Here is a 14,598-nt window from a genome sequence, read left to right as displayed (position 1 = left end):
CACTTTCCCACTTTCTACTGCTAATACCTCTCCCTATACAACCAAGCATTCTGCTAGCATTTCCTGCTGCTCTGTTACATTGTCTGCCTACCTTTAAGTCATCAGAAATAATCACCCCTAAATCCCTTTCCTCAGATGTTGAGGTTAGGACTCTATCAAATATTCTGTACTCTGCCCTTGGGTTTTTACGTCCAAGATGCATTATCTTGCACTTATCCACATTAAATGTCAGTTGCCACAACTCTGATCATTTTTCTAGTTTACCTAAATCATTTGCCATTTGGCTTATCCCTCCTGGAACATCAACCCTGTTACATATCTTAGTATCATCCGCAAAAAGACACACCTTACCATCAAGACCTTCTGCAATATTACTAATAAAAATATTAAAGAGAATGGGTCCAAGTACAGATCCCTGAGGTACCCCACTGGTGACAAGCCCAAGCTTCGAATATACTCCATTGACTACAACCCTCTGTTGCCTGTCACTCAGTCACTGCCTTACCCATTCAACAATATTGGAATCCAAACTCAAAGATTGCAGTTTATTGATAAGCCTTCTATGTGCAACAGTGTGATGACTCCTCAATTTCTTAAAGGCTCTTAATATAAGGAAACCATAATCTAGATTTCTTTCTTCCTTTCACCATTTTTGAGAATATATATATATATATATATATATATATATATATATATATATATATAGTACACATACACACACTTTTTTAGTTTCCAGCCAAGTATTTATTGTCTATTTTGCATTGAACAATTTTTATTATAATTGTATTTATCTTTCATGCCCCATAGGATCTTCGAATTCATAAATGGGCATTATGGTTTTAATGTTTAGGATTTATCTTAACATGATTGAAATGGTTAATTGTGTTTTGTCGGGGTGCGGAGCCTAACTGCCAAGCAGGATAGACATGCTGTAAATCAGCTCCTGCACAAAGCGACAAAACTGGGGATAAATACCCTGAAAACAGACACGATTCGGAGCCGGAGGGCACACAACGAGTCAAGGGACCCAAGGGGCATCAAATGAACCTACAAACAAGATTTACACTGCCCGGGAACCCGACCAACAGCACATGGGGCCTAAATGTGACCGAGCCAGGGATAGGCGGCCGAGTACAGCCCCCTATGCACACTCGCCTCCTTCCCCCCCCCACCTCTGGACCGATGGAGGTCATCCCGGTCCACACGCAACTCAAATAGCAAGCAGCACAAGCCTGACCCTGAACTGCAAGGCTGCAGACCTTTACAGAGTGCAATTAAAATGGCGGCCGGCGAAGCGACTCACACGGCGAGCACACACTCGGCACAAATGCCAACGAAAGCACCCCTACAGAAGCTAGAGGTAATACTGAACCGCTTCTGGGACACACTAATGAAGCGGCAACAAGCAGCCCGAACCATGACACCTGCACCACCGACACTGGGTAAGCGGACCCGCGGACGGCGGGGAGTGGAGGGAATGCCCTCGGGCACAACGTCGCCTCAACTACTTATCCACACGCAATCTAACCCACCCGGGCTGCAGGCCAAAGGGCAGAAAGCCCCAAAGCACCAGCCACACTGGCGGAGGAACAAGATACGCAAGCGACAGGAAAAGACCAGCTCCCCCGTCACTCCCGCACGTGGAGGAAACCCGGACCCTAGCGGTAACCGAGTTAGTGGCAAGAAAGTGCAGGCCTCCAAGCCAGCCTGGGGCGGGAGGGACACCTACACAGACACCCGCACAGCGGCGAGAAGCAGAACCCCAACGCCGGACGTACACTACTTTTGCAAGGAAGGCATCGGGTGAAAGAGACTCTGACAGGGGGCCAGTGAACTCGCTACAAAGGGACACTGAAGAAACGCCATCCCCCCCAATATAGCAACGACCAGCATAAGCTATGCTCTTATAATATTTTTGGTTTATAATATTTTTGTTTTTTTCTCAGCATTAGACTTACCTACTGTTCTCTCTACATATTGTGGGGCTCAAGGTACATTAAGCATAGTGGCCCAATATATCAGTATAACCTTGCAAGTCTCCATATGCCACTTTATCACACTGCTATTGTGTCTTAAGCCTCAGTCCATAACATGTGTAAAAAGCTTGTCAATTGTATTCTTTTCTATTAGTCGTCACACAAGACCTGCAAATCACATTATAAGCATAAGTATACTTATTCATGTTACTCGAAGTTCTATGCATACCTAACCTAGCATGTCATAGTATTCTAAATACAAAAATGTGCAAGATATCTCCAAGCCATGTTTCTGTTACATCAAATGAAAATAGAGCTTGTGGAAGCTATTGTGGCTGTGCAAGCACTGTTGTAATTCTTATGCACAACAAAAAAAAATAAAAAATTGTGTTTTGTCTGTGGACCAAGAATGTTCAGATATAGACAACACCCTTTATTGAATAATTAAACAGACGTTTTACTAATTAATTAGACCAGAGCATATAAAAGCATGCCCCAATGAACTGTTACACTATCTTGAGAAAGCCTGGTACTGTGGGCGAAACGCGTCTAAGTGTGAACAGCTTCCTGCTGCCAGAGGTGGATGCACGTCTGTCAGCATTGTTTGCCACCCACAGCCTCCTCTCCGTTTGAATATTCATTTAATCAGCGCTGAGATCGGGTGGGAGTGTGCACTGATGGTAACGGCTGCCAAGCCTCTGTGTATTTTAAAGTTTATATCGTGGTATCTTGGAAACGAGTACCACAACTTGCTGATGTAAGGGTCTTTAATTTGGGGGAAGGGTTTTGTATGTTAACTTGATTAAATTGCAGTATTACTATGATAGGTCTTTTGTATCATTTCAAGGTTAAAAGCCCACAGTGCAACAATGTATCGACAGATGCTGTGACATAGCTGCAAGACTAATCTTAACCCTGTAAAAGACCATCACCCAAGATTTATTGGACCCTATAGCAAGACTTTTTATGACTATTTGAGTGTTACATTTATGGTGGTCTGTTATTGTATTTGGAAGTATTTCCATGAATCCGCATTTATAAGTGTTTTACTTCAGATTGAGAGTGATCACCTAAATTAGGTTTTCAAGTATAGCGCGGACACTTTATTTTGTTGATACTCAGGGGAGTATTGTGCTATAGCAATCCCCAGAGTGAATAAAGTTCTCCAATCCCCCAAACATGAGCCAAGACTTACGAATCCCAGTTTAATGGGAGCCACACTTGGCCTTATATGACAATCCCCATGCAGGGACCTTGTGGGGGACTGGTTTGCAACTTCACAGACCAATAACAATAAGGTAACAAGCCACGACACTCCCACACACAGAACACAATCCATCCCCTGTGCCTGGGAGATAATTGGATCAGTGACTGTACAAATTCTAATACAATTATCTCCAAGCACAGAAAAAAAAAACTTTTTTAAAACACCCCAAAAGAACCCTAAAAATACATAAAACCACACACTGTTAGCCCTGATCTGTGTGACCAACATATCCAAAAATCACCCCGATCAGTTCAGGGGTTCAGGAATTTCCTGTAAGTCATTTGTTTGACCGACCACAGGCATGGTCCCATTGCCGAAAATAGTTTCATAGAAGCGCGGCTAAGTGCCGCTGGAGAACTGACCGGGAACCACAACGTTTTCATGCCGAAAATAGTTCCAGGACATTCGCAGCTAAGTCCCCTGAAGTTTATTTGCGGCTTTGGTCCATGTGAAGAAGATGGCCGCCTGATCGTGGTCTTACATAGGAATTGCGGCCACCCAGACGAACACTTAGACCACTGCGGTGGAAATTGCAACAAGGTATCAATTAAGCTTAACAAGCTCCAGGGTGGTATCTGGTTCGTGCAGCTGCTCAGTTACCGAACCATATAAATCCAATAGACAAACTGAGACTTTTATATCACAGTTTACAGGGTCCATAATCTGTGGGCAGGAGGCTGGCAAGCAGGCCCCTACAAGAACTCACGGCAAACTCACTTGAAAAGGGGAGAGTTTGCAAAACCTGACAGGAGCAGTGTGACAAACTAGTGTGTGCAACATTCTCCCAAGTTGCTAAGTGACTGTAGATGTGACTGAGGCTCAGCATGCACACTACACAAAACAAGTTGGATGGATGTGATACTGAAAAAGAGAAAGCAAAACATACAAATCTTTACAGGATTAATTTATAGCTGTAACAACTCTTGCATCTTTTTGTGGTTATAAACCACTCTAAGGAGGGATACTGGGATTAGTGTATGTTTTTTACACAATAACTTTTGTAAAGATGCAAGTTGTTAAAATGTTAAGTGATCTATTAAAGAAAGCTGTAGGCAGAGACAGGAAAAATAACCTACAGCTGTCAGGGTGGTAGTCCAGTGCCCGGGACCCAGACACAGCGTCCAGGCGGTGGCGCGTGGACCGGGACCCAATATGCCTGATGTTAAGTGGGAGTCTTCAGCATGGAGGTGGATTAGCAGGGTCCGGTGCATGGTAACCACACGCCCCCTGGTGTTGAGCACCAGCGTTTGTGCAGCCAACCAGGAACTAGGAGCATGGAAATAGGCAGACCTCCCAGGAGCTGAATAGGGAGGCTCTGCAGCAAGATTGTATCCAGTACTAGAAACAAGGCTAGACTAGAGATAGGCACCAAACATGAAAACAAGACAGAACTAGTAGAACACAGAACCAGAGAAGGATAGTAAGCTAAACCCAGAACATATACACAAGACATGAGGAAAACATGAACATAACATAGGCATGACTGGACAGGACTGTACATGGTCTGGGTATACAAACTGAAACAAGACAAGATAACATAGGCAAAACAAGAGATGAAATAACTAAGTACTACATATGAAAATCATGGGGATTTAGTCACACTATATGATCATACATTGCATAAGCCTGCCAACAACGCCAATGTACCCCATATCTGGCAGCTCTTACACTGCCTAATGTGTACTAAAACATCCTAAGTAGACATATATAGCACTTACCTGCAAGAAAGGGCAGAAGCTTTGAGCAGCTGCCTGCAGGACTCAAACAGAAAGGAATGATGGAAAACAAACGGGTTTGGCAACATAAAACAAACATTTAAATGAAACCTGGAGACTGGGAATCCCAGGGATGGATTACAGGAATGAACCCAGAAATCCCAGCATAAAGAAAACCAGACATAGAATAGAAAACCAAAAACCAAAAACCAAGAAAAACTAAACAAGAATTGTAACAAGAGTGTCCTGCAGGCAGCTCCTCAAGGCTTCTGCCCTTTCTTGCAGGTAAGTGCTATGTATTTTGGTTGTTTTAGCATACATTAGGCAGTGTAGGACCTGCCAGATATGGGGTACATTGGTGTTGTTGGCAGGCTTATGCAATGTATGATCATATAGTGTGACTAAATCCCCCATGATTTCCATATATAGTGCTTAGTTATTTCTCCTCTTGTTTTGCCTATCTTATCTTGTCTTGTTTTAGTTTGTATACCCAGTCCATGTACAGTCCTGTCCAGTCATGCCCATGTTATGTTCATGTTTTCCTCATGTCTTGTGTATATGTTCTGGGTTTAGCTTACTATCCTTCTCTGGTTCTATTAGTTCTGTCTTGTTTTCATGATTGGTGCCTATCTCTAGTCTTGCCTTGTTTCTAGTACTGGATACAATCTTGCTGCAGAGCCTCCCTATTCAGCTCCTGGGAGGTCTGCTAATTTCCATGCTCCTAGTTCCTGGTATCCGCTTAAGCTGATTCAGGGTCTTGGTATGTGGCTGCACAAACGCTGGTGCTCAATACCAGGGAGTGTGCGTTTACCCTGCACCAGACCCTGCTAATCCACCTCCACACTGAACATCAGGCATACTGGGTCCCGGTCCTGCACTGCCGCCTGGACACTGTCTGGGTCCCGGGCACCGGACCGCCACCCTGACAGTATGGCCATAGGCCCTTGGAGTTCGTGGAGTGGACCCTGCAGCTTTCCTGGTCTGTTCTGTCTGTATCCTGCCCTGTCTGGATTATGCAGCATACAAGAGTACCTGTATCTGGACCAGTCTGCTGGAGATGACTTCCTCATTCCTCTTCAGTCTGTCTAATTTCTGTCTTGGAGGGGGTCGATCTGCTAAGCAGTTCGTGGTCTCTGCAGGTGTCATCTTGTTCTGCTTCTTGTTCTAGTTCCTGTTTCGGCATGCAAGAGTTCCTGTATCTGGACCAGTCTGCTGGAGATGGCTTCCTTATTTTTGTCGTGGAGGAGGTCGATCTGCTAAGCTGTACGGTGGTCGCTTCAGGTGTTCTCTTGTGATGCTTGGTTCCTGTTTCGTAGTAGTGCTCCTTTTCTGGTGGTTCCTATGCAGGAGGCCTTTCGTCCGGCGGGGGATCCGTGCCTCCGTGGAAGTCAAGAGGACTTCGTTGCAGGATCCGCTCGCCATTCCTGATCTCTGCCTTGGAGCTGTTTGGGGCATCTGGAGTTCGCTCCTTAAGAGAGGCGTTAGGTCACAACCTGCTCTGATTCTGTTTCCTGGTAATGCTTCTGTTTTTGAGTGTACCTTCTTTCGTTGCTGGTGGTTCCTATGCAGGAGGCCTTTCCGGTGGGGGATCCTTGCCTCCGTGCAAGTCAAGAGGACTTCGTTGCAGGATCCGCTCACCATTCCTGGTCTCTGCCTGGGAGCTGTTTGGAGCGTCCGGAGTTCGCTCCTTAAGAGGGGTGTTATGTCACGTCCTGCTCTGTTCTGTGGAGAGGTCTGGCCTTGGCTTCTGGTATCCAGTACTCTTTTTGCTGTTCTTGTTTAGTTTTTCTTGGTTTTTGGTTTTCTAGTCTATGTCTAGTTTTCTTTATGCTAGGATTTCTGGGTTCATTCCTATAGTTCGTCCCTGGATTTCCCAGTCTCCAGGTTTCATTTAAATGTTTGTTTTATGTTGCCACACCCGTTTGTTTTCCATCTTTCACTCTGTTTCAGTGTTCCTGCAGGCAGCTCCTCAAGGCTTCTGCCCTTTCATGCAGGTAAGTGCTATATATGTATTTTGGTTGTTTTAGCATACATTAGGCAGTGTAGGACCTGCCAGATATGGGGTACATTGGCGTTGTTGGCAGGCTTATGCAATGTATGATCATATAGTGTGACTAAATCCCCATGATTTCCATATGTAGTACTTAGTTATTTATCCTCTTGTTTTGCCTATGTTATCTTGTCTTGTTTCAGTTTGTATACCCAGTCCAGTCATGCCCATGTTATGTTCATGTTTTCCTCATGTCTTGTGTATATGTTCTGGGTTTAGCTTACTATCCTTCTCTGGTTCTGGGTTCTATTAGTTCTGTCTTGTTTTCATGTTTGGTGCCTATCTCTAGTCTTGCCTTGTTTCTAGTACTGGATATAATCTTGCTGCAGAGCCTCCCTATTCAGCTCCTGGGAGGTCTGCTAATTTCCATGCTCCTAGTTCCTGGTATCCGCATAAGCTGATTCAGGGTTCTGGTTTGTGGCTGCACAAACGCTGGTGCTCAACACCAGGGGGCGTGCGGTTACCCTGCACCAGACCCTGCTAATCCACCTCCATACAGTGACTCCTACTCTGAACATCAGGCATACTGGGTCCCGGTCCCGCCCGGACAGTGTCTGGGTCCCGGGCATCTGACCGCCACCCTGACAAGCAGACAGGAATAGACTAAAGAAAGATGTTGTCAATTGCAACATGTAGACTTACTGATGCAATAATAAAACTATACACACTGTACATACATATATTAAAATATTCCAAAAATATGCACTGGTATCTAAAATGAACTAGAAATTAGACTTATGATCAGAACAAATGCATAGTAAATTTGGATTTGCATTGACTCACCTTCATTATCACTGTATTGTTTATTGTAGATGCTCACAAAATCTTTGAACAGTGTCATTGTTTCCAGCACTTCATCCTTAAAAGTACATAAATAAAACTGTAAAATATAAGTTCTATAACATGTCTGTTCAAGTGTTTAAAAGATAGCAATGATACAGGAAAACTGTGATCTAAATGTAATTATATATATATATATATATATATATATATATATATATATATATATACACACATACATACATACATACATACATACATACATACATACATACATAACTAAATAAAGCAGTTTTAGTGTATAGATCATTCCCCTGCAATTTCACTGCTCAATTCACTGTCATTTAGGAGTTAAATCACTTTGTTTCGGTTTATGCAGCCCTAGCCACACCTCCCCTGGCTATGATTGACAGAGCCTGCATGAAAAAAACAGGTTTCACTTTCAAACAGATGTAATTTACCTTAGATAATTGTATCTCAATCTCTAAATTGAACTTTAATCACATACAGGAGGCTCTTGCAGGGTCTAGCAAGCTATTAACATAACAGGGGATAAGAAAATCTTAATTAAACAGAACTTGCAATAAAGAAAGCCTAAATAGGGCTCTCTTTACAGGAAGTGTTTATGGAAGGCTGTGCAAGTCACATGCAGGGAGGGAGGTGTGACTAGGGTTCATAAACAAAGGGATGTAACTCCTCAATGGCAGAGGATTGAGCAGTGAGGCTGCAGGGGCATTTTCTATACACCAAAACTGCTTCATTAAGCTAAAGTTGTTCAGGTGACTATAGTGTCCCTTTAACAAGGATCATTAGTATATGGCAAAAAAATAAAAATAAATACTTTTAAAATAGTTAAAGAATATGCAATACAATTAAGACATTTAGAGATAACTATGATAAGGTACAAACCATGCTGAAAAACATCTTAATGTATTAGCTGAACCAATATTCACAAGAAATGAAAAAGGTTATACAAAGGACACTGAACAATCACCCATTTCAAATATTTCCACAGGGCCTAATAGAGCTTTGAGTGAGAGAAAATAAATATGTGCAAAAAACAAATCTGCTCAGTCCCATTCAGCATGGACAGGGATGGCAACCATCTTGGGTCCACCAGATAAGTGCCTTATAGAGTGATGATTAACTACACTGTGACAGGCCGTAAGGTGTGCTAGTCTTGGTCAGTGTAGGCTGGGTTTACCCCTGCCGGTCTAAAAGGGTGGGGTGTGGAGTCCAGGCAAATACTGGAGCATTGCAAGGCAAGAAATCAGCAGCCTCCCATACTTAGTCGTCCAGCAGGCCTCAGGTTTGGTTAACGCCCGACCATTAATCAAAGATCAGTGGTAGAGGGTTTAGTGGACATATTTAAGACGGTAAGCTGCAAAGAATATACTCCGTGTGCCTTTCAGGCTTAAAGTCCCCTAGACTAGAAGGAGCTCCACCACCACGCAACTAGCTCTGTCAGCAGCCAGACCCCACCCCTTTTTAAAATATTTTCCAAAGAACACTACACTTCGTAAACCGAGGTACCACTTTAATTTGATTTAAAAACGCCTCGGTTAACAATTTTCGGTTTACAAATGAAAATTAATTGAAAATAATGCCTCGGTTTACACATTTTTTTCGCAATACAAAGTAAGTTTCCCCAGGATGCATTGCGCCTGGAAGGTTTGTAGCCCCGCCCCCGTGCATGCTGGAGTCTGTGGGTAGCACGTGGTGTCGAGTGTGGAAGTGTTGGGGTGGCTTTTGCAACAGGTTTTGGGGCCTTTCTGGATATTTTTTGCAGTGGTTTTGGGACTTTTTTGTTGCATTTCGCAAGCGGTGGAAAGGTAAGGAGCTGAGCTTTGTAATTTGCATGCCTTTTGCGTTGTGGGTTGGTTTCCATGCCAGCTCATTTTGACTTTTTTTCTGACCTCCAGAACTGATTAATTGGTTTTCAATGCATTCCTACAGGAAACCGCATTTCGGTTTACACATTTTTCACAATAAGAAGCGTCCTGGAGAACGCATTAAATTCGTAAACCAAGGTACCACTGTATTAGGCACAATGAGATACTTGAAAATGTGAGCAAATCCAATGCATCCTTCCTGGTAATATATTATAAAAATAGTATTAATTGTTTGGCCACAGTAAGGGAGAGACATTCCTCACACAACAATACCTCTGATTCTGCTGAAAGTGTGTCCAGGTTCTGAGAGGATGTTGCCTCAGTTACTACAGTTATAAAAAAAAAAAAAAAAGTTTCAATTAGACACTCTTAGAAAAACTTAAGTTAGAAGAATATCATGTATAAATCGTAGGAGAATTACAACATAAAGTTCAAAAAGGTATTTATAATTAGGGAATACTCATTAAAATATAGCACATGTTGATAAGAGTAGGTTTGCTACAGTAACATTCCACGTAGTTACATATGTGGCATTCTAGTCAAACAGTTAATACTACCACATTCTAATGGCAGGTAACTATACCAGATATAAATAAAACTATTCCAAATTAAAAACCATATAATAAGAACAGAACTAAGAATGGTGCAACATGTTGAATACATGAGGATCCTATTGGTGTACATTGGGGAAGCATTTGATTGACTGAAATCATCTGTAGTTCTAGATAATTACAGGATTAAGGAACTGCACACATACACAAAAATACAGTTTTCAATTTTACAGGGCTACTTAAATGTTCCGGGTGTGCCAGAAACTGTATTTTTTTTATTGCGTTTATCACGTTAATTTTGCATGATACATTCAGAATACTCTTACAACAGATTAATCACTTTAGTTAATTTAGCACTAGCACTATTTAGGTTGTTGTTTGTCTCCCACATTAAAATGAGTGTAGGACCCACCGTTATAGTTGCTTAGTGGTGGCCTTAACACTGTCTAGCAATAACCAGATTTCCTATAGTAAATAAACGGTAATGCTTGGCAGCATGCCTGGCTCTTTTGCGGGGAGGTGAGGAAGTAGAGAGAGAGACCCTATGACCCTCATATTACGATAAGGGAGTTTTAAATCTTCCTTATGCCCCACCTGCCATTCTAATAACTCCCACAGAGGTGTATGGTGGAGGCTACTAATTTAGTAAAGGAGAGGGAACATCTCACTGTTCCTCTGTCACGATCCCACTTACCTGTGCTTTCCTCGCGGCGCCTCACCCCACAGTCCCTCTTCCGTGCTCTAGCAGGGAAGAGGGACTGGCATCTTTGCTGTATGCGGAAGCAGTGCAGCGGTTCTTCCCATCTTGCCACTGCCCGCAATATCTTTGGTTCCCCAACCTGCTGCATTGGGGTACGCACGCCCAAAGGATGGCCTCTTAAAGGGGCAGAGAACTCATTAAACAATAAAGCTGGAAAACAATTAACCAATGATGTGAGAGAGGTGTGAACATCTTCACCATATAGCAAAAAGACAAAGAAAGTGGGATAGAGGATCCACCTATACAAAACAGGTGGAAACTCCAACCCACTATAAAATACCTCCTCAAGTAGAGTGTCACAAAAAAATGGGTAATTAAACCTTTATTTAGAAAATTATATACATAAGTACACCAAAAAAAGTGGTCTAGTCTGTTTGCTCTTTTTACTGTAATCATTGAGGTGATTCTAGTCCTATTACTGAAAGATAGATACTATTGTTTCACCTTTACAGTTAAGCAACTCTGTGGTTTAGCTTGCCCCGCTCTTTATTGGTATCGGTATTTACTTATTTTTTTCACTTTCTATACACCCTGTTTTGGTGTACTTATGTATATAATATTTTTCTAAATAAAGGTTTAATTACCCATTTTTTTGTGACACTCTACTTGAGGAGGTATTTTATAGTGGGTTGGAGTTTCCACCTGTTTTGTAAAGGTGGATCCTCTATCCCACTTTCTTTGTCTTTTTGCTACATTATTCTGGGTTAAGCCCTTTATACCTCCTGTAACCTACTCTAGGGTTAGTGGGGGTGGTTTTTCCACCACCTAACTCCCCTTTCTTTTGCTATCTTCACTATATAACCATAGCTAACCCAATTCTCAGTGTTCAGTTATACTAGTCTCTTGAGTGCATACACACCTATAATGCCCTTCTACTCCCTCGTGGTGCAGAAGGGGTTAAAAAACACTGCACTGGTTCAGGCTCCTCCTCTGCCAGCCGGAGGGAGGAACCTAATGCACATGTGCAGTGATTGACTTCCACCATAAGAATAATGCTTTCCTATGTTGATTTGGCTAGCGTGAGGACGTCCACCATTTAAAAGGCAACCAAAAGTTGCCTAACCACCCGGAAGTAGACAGGCACTGGAGGTGGAGATAGCCCTGCAATGTATTTATTGCAATTCATCAAAAACTGCGATAATTATAATTGCAGGGTTAAAGGGCCTGCGACACTGCACCCAGACCACTGCACCCAGTGTCCTTTTAAAGAAAAACTCACCTTTAATCCATAAACAAGACAACTTCCACATCACAGTCACAACCCAGAAGTGTTAGAAACCTATTGGCCACACCCTGCAATCACAGCGCCCCCAAAAGTCGGATGCTTTTCCATGAGAAACGCTTACTACATTTTAAACGCTCATTAAAAATATGAAAGGGAAAAACCTTCAGGCTGTTACTTATGCCATGTATTAAAGTGCCAACTGTTTTCAAAATTGGTACTTTTATTAAATATGACAGAAGGGACCTTCAGTTAAAAGAACAAAAAGTCTGCTGTAGTGGTTATGGTGACGGTGGTACCCTGGCGCCCTCCCAATCTAAGTAGTCAAACGTTTTGTAAATGTTTTGCCAAATGTTTTTTTATTTATTTTTTTACCAGGTCCTGTCGCCACCTCTCCTACAGCCAGAAAGCTCTGCACTAAGCTAAGCCTGGGGAGCAGAGGAATACTCATTGGCTGACAAGGCTCAGCAGATTCTCTCTGTCAAGGAGTTGTCCATGCATGGGTAATGGAAACGCTGTGCAGGAGCTCCAAAGTTGCACATGAGGGGACAGTGGTAACCAAGGTAGATTTTCAAACCAATCTCAAATGGTTTTACAACTTAACATGTGAGGGCTTTAGCGATTATGGTGCGCGTAGTGCTTTAGAGAACTAGAGAGTGTTCATAAAAATGTTGAGAATTTATTCACATTGTAACTTTTGTACAAGACGCCTATTGTCATTTACTTAAAAAATATTGTTAAAAATATACTTACATTCTTGGGAACATAACTGATGTAAGATTTTTGTTTCATTTATCCAGGGGACTACTAATATCGAAAAGTTGCATTTCTGAGCCTGAAATGAAAATAAAACAAAATTGATACCCATCACGATCAAAGCTTTTACAAGATTCTTATGTGATTGGGTCCAAGGACTCTTCAGTATGGGTTGACAAGTGTTCCATTATGTGATACATTATGTTGTAAGTAACACTTCAAACTCAATAAACACTACAGCCAAGGGCAATGGTTATCATGCCAAGAGTGTAAACAAATAGAAAATCTGTAACATCTAATAAAAGTGTAAAAAATAAAAATAAAAAAAATACTAATAACTAACCTTTAACAAACACTGTGACATACAAATACCAATATGTTCTGTTCACGGTCTCTAAAGTAATCACACTTCTCAGTTTCACTCTAGTAATGTTCAATCATTTGGCTTTGTTTATTTTATTTTTGTTAACTTAATGCTTTATTGATTTTCCAAATATTATAAATAATACAGGTATGACATACATATATTATATAATCATTAACAAAGATAGTTATTGAATTAGTTACAGGTTTGTATATATCCAACCCTATATACCTGTATGAAACAAAAAATATTTAGCTCTACAACATTCAGTCCATACACAAAGATATAGACTTATAATTAAGACACTAATATTGTGCAATACCCAAAATGCTTCCTTTACTTTCCCCCCTTTCCTTTCCCTCTATTTTATACTCTTCGTTTCTATCTTTTTCCGTTTCCTTTTAGTTCTTCTCTTTTTTTCTTATCCTTTCTTCTTTTTCCTCTTTACCATTATTTTTTACTTTTGTCTTTTCCTCCCCCTCTCTCTATATTCTTCAGTATCTTTAACTGAATCCATCTTTGGTCATCTTCGTTGCGGATATTACAATAACCATTTATACCATGTTCCATTTGACATCGATTCAATTAGATTATTTTATTTCAATATCTGGTGGATGTATAGTTTTCCAATTCTTGGTTATAGTTAACTTAGTAGCTAGTAATATGTGGATTATGACATTTCTTATGTCTTTTTTTTTATATTCTTTGCCATCCAATGTGGAGTAATGCAAAAGCAAAAGTAAAGAACTTAGCTTAACTGATGTCCATGTCAAGTTTAGACAGTGGATTGCCTTGTTTGTTTCAACATCTTAAACCATTTTTTTGTTCCTATATTTGTCTGTATCTCCTTATTCCAAGAGCCAATATAGATATTTGACCATTGCATATAGTGATTAACCCGTTAATGCAGTTAGGGCGTTCTATGCCATCCCCATTATAATGGGCTTTAAAGCTGTTACGGCAGCATAGAATGCCCCAATGGCTTTGAGCCCCAGCGTCCTGCAAGTACTGAACTCCGCTGCGATCTGCTTCTTTGAGACTGCTTGACAGCCCAGGCAGTCCCCCCTCTGCAATTATGGCCCCTGCTGGCCATGTGATCACTCAAAGAGCGATCACATGGAAGGCATAGCTGCCTATGCAGCTGCAAGCAGGGGGACTACTGGTCAATCAAATAGGAAAAAATGTTAAAGGGACACTATAATCACCAGAACAACTACATCTTAATGTAGTTGTTCTGGTAAATATAATAGCTCCCTTCAGGGATT

The 14,598-nt window shown here is 41.6% G+C and overlaps 1 protein-coding gene across 1 annotated transcript in view; it reads right to left on the bottom strand.

The window, feature by feature from the left end:
* The window catches only part of CTSF (cathepsin F), a 146,024-nt gene that overhangs the window by 84,875 nt on the left and 46,551 nt on the right, over window positions 1-14,598 (bottom strand). The window contains exons 3-5 of the mRNA XM_063438159.1: window positions 12,967-13,048; window positions 9,954-10,006; window positions 7,792-7,867 (exon numbers count right to left, since the gene is read on the bottom strand). Of these exons, the coding sequence (XP_063294229.1) occupies window positions 7,792-7,867; window positions 9,954-10,006; window positions 12,967-13,048 (211 nt within the window). The remainder of the gene's footprint in view (window positions 1-7,791; window positions 7,868-9,953; window positions 10,007-12,966; window positions 13,049-14,598) is intronic.

This window comes from Pelobates fuscus, chromosome 12 (genome assembly GCF_036172605.1).
Source record: "Pelobates fuscus isolate aPelFus1 chromosome 12, aPelFus1.pri, whole genome shotgun sequence".
Taxonomy (NCBI): Eukaryota; Metazoa; Chordata; class Amphibia; order Anura; family Pelobatidae; genus Pelobates; species Pelobates fuscus.
This window is presented reverse-complemented; position numbering and strand designations above follow the sequence as displayed.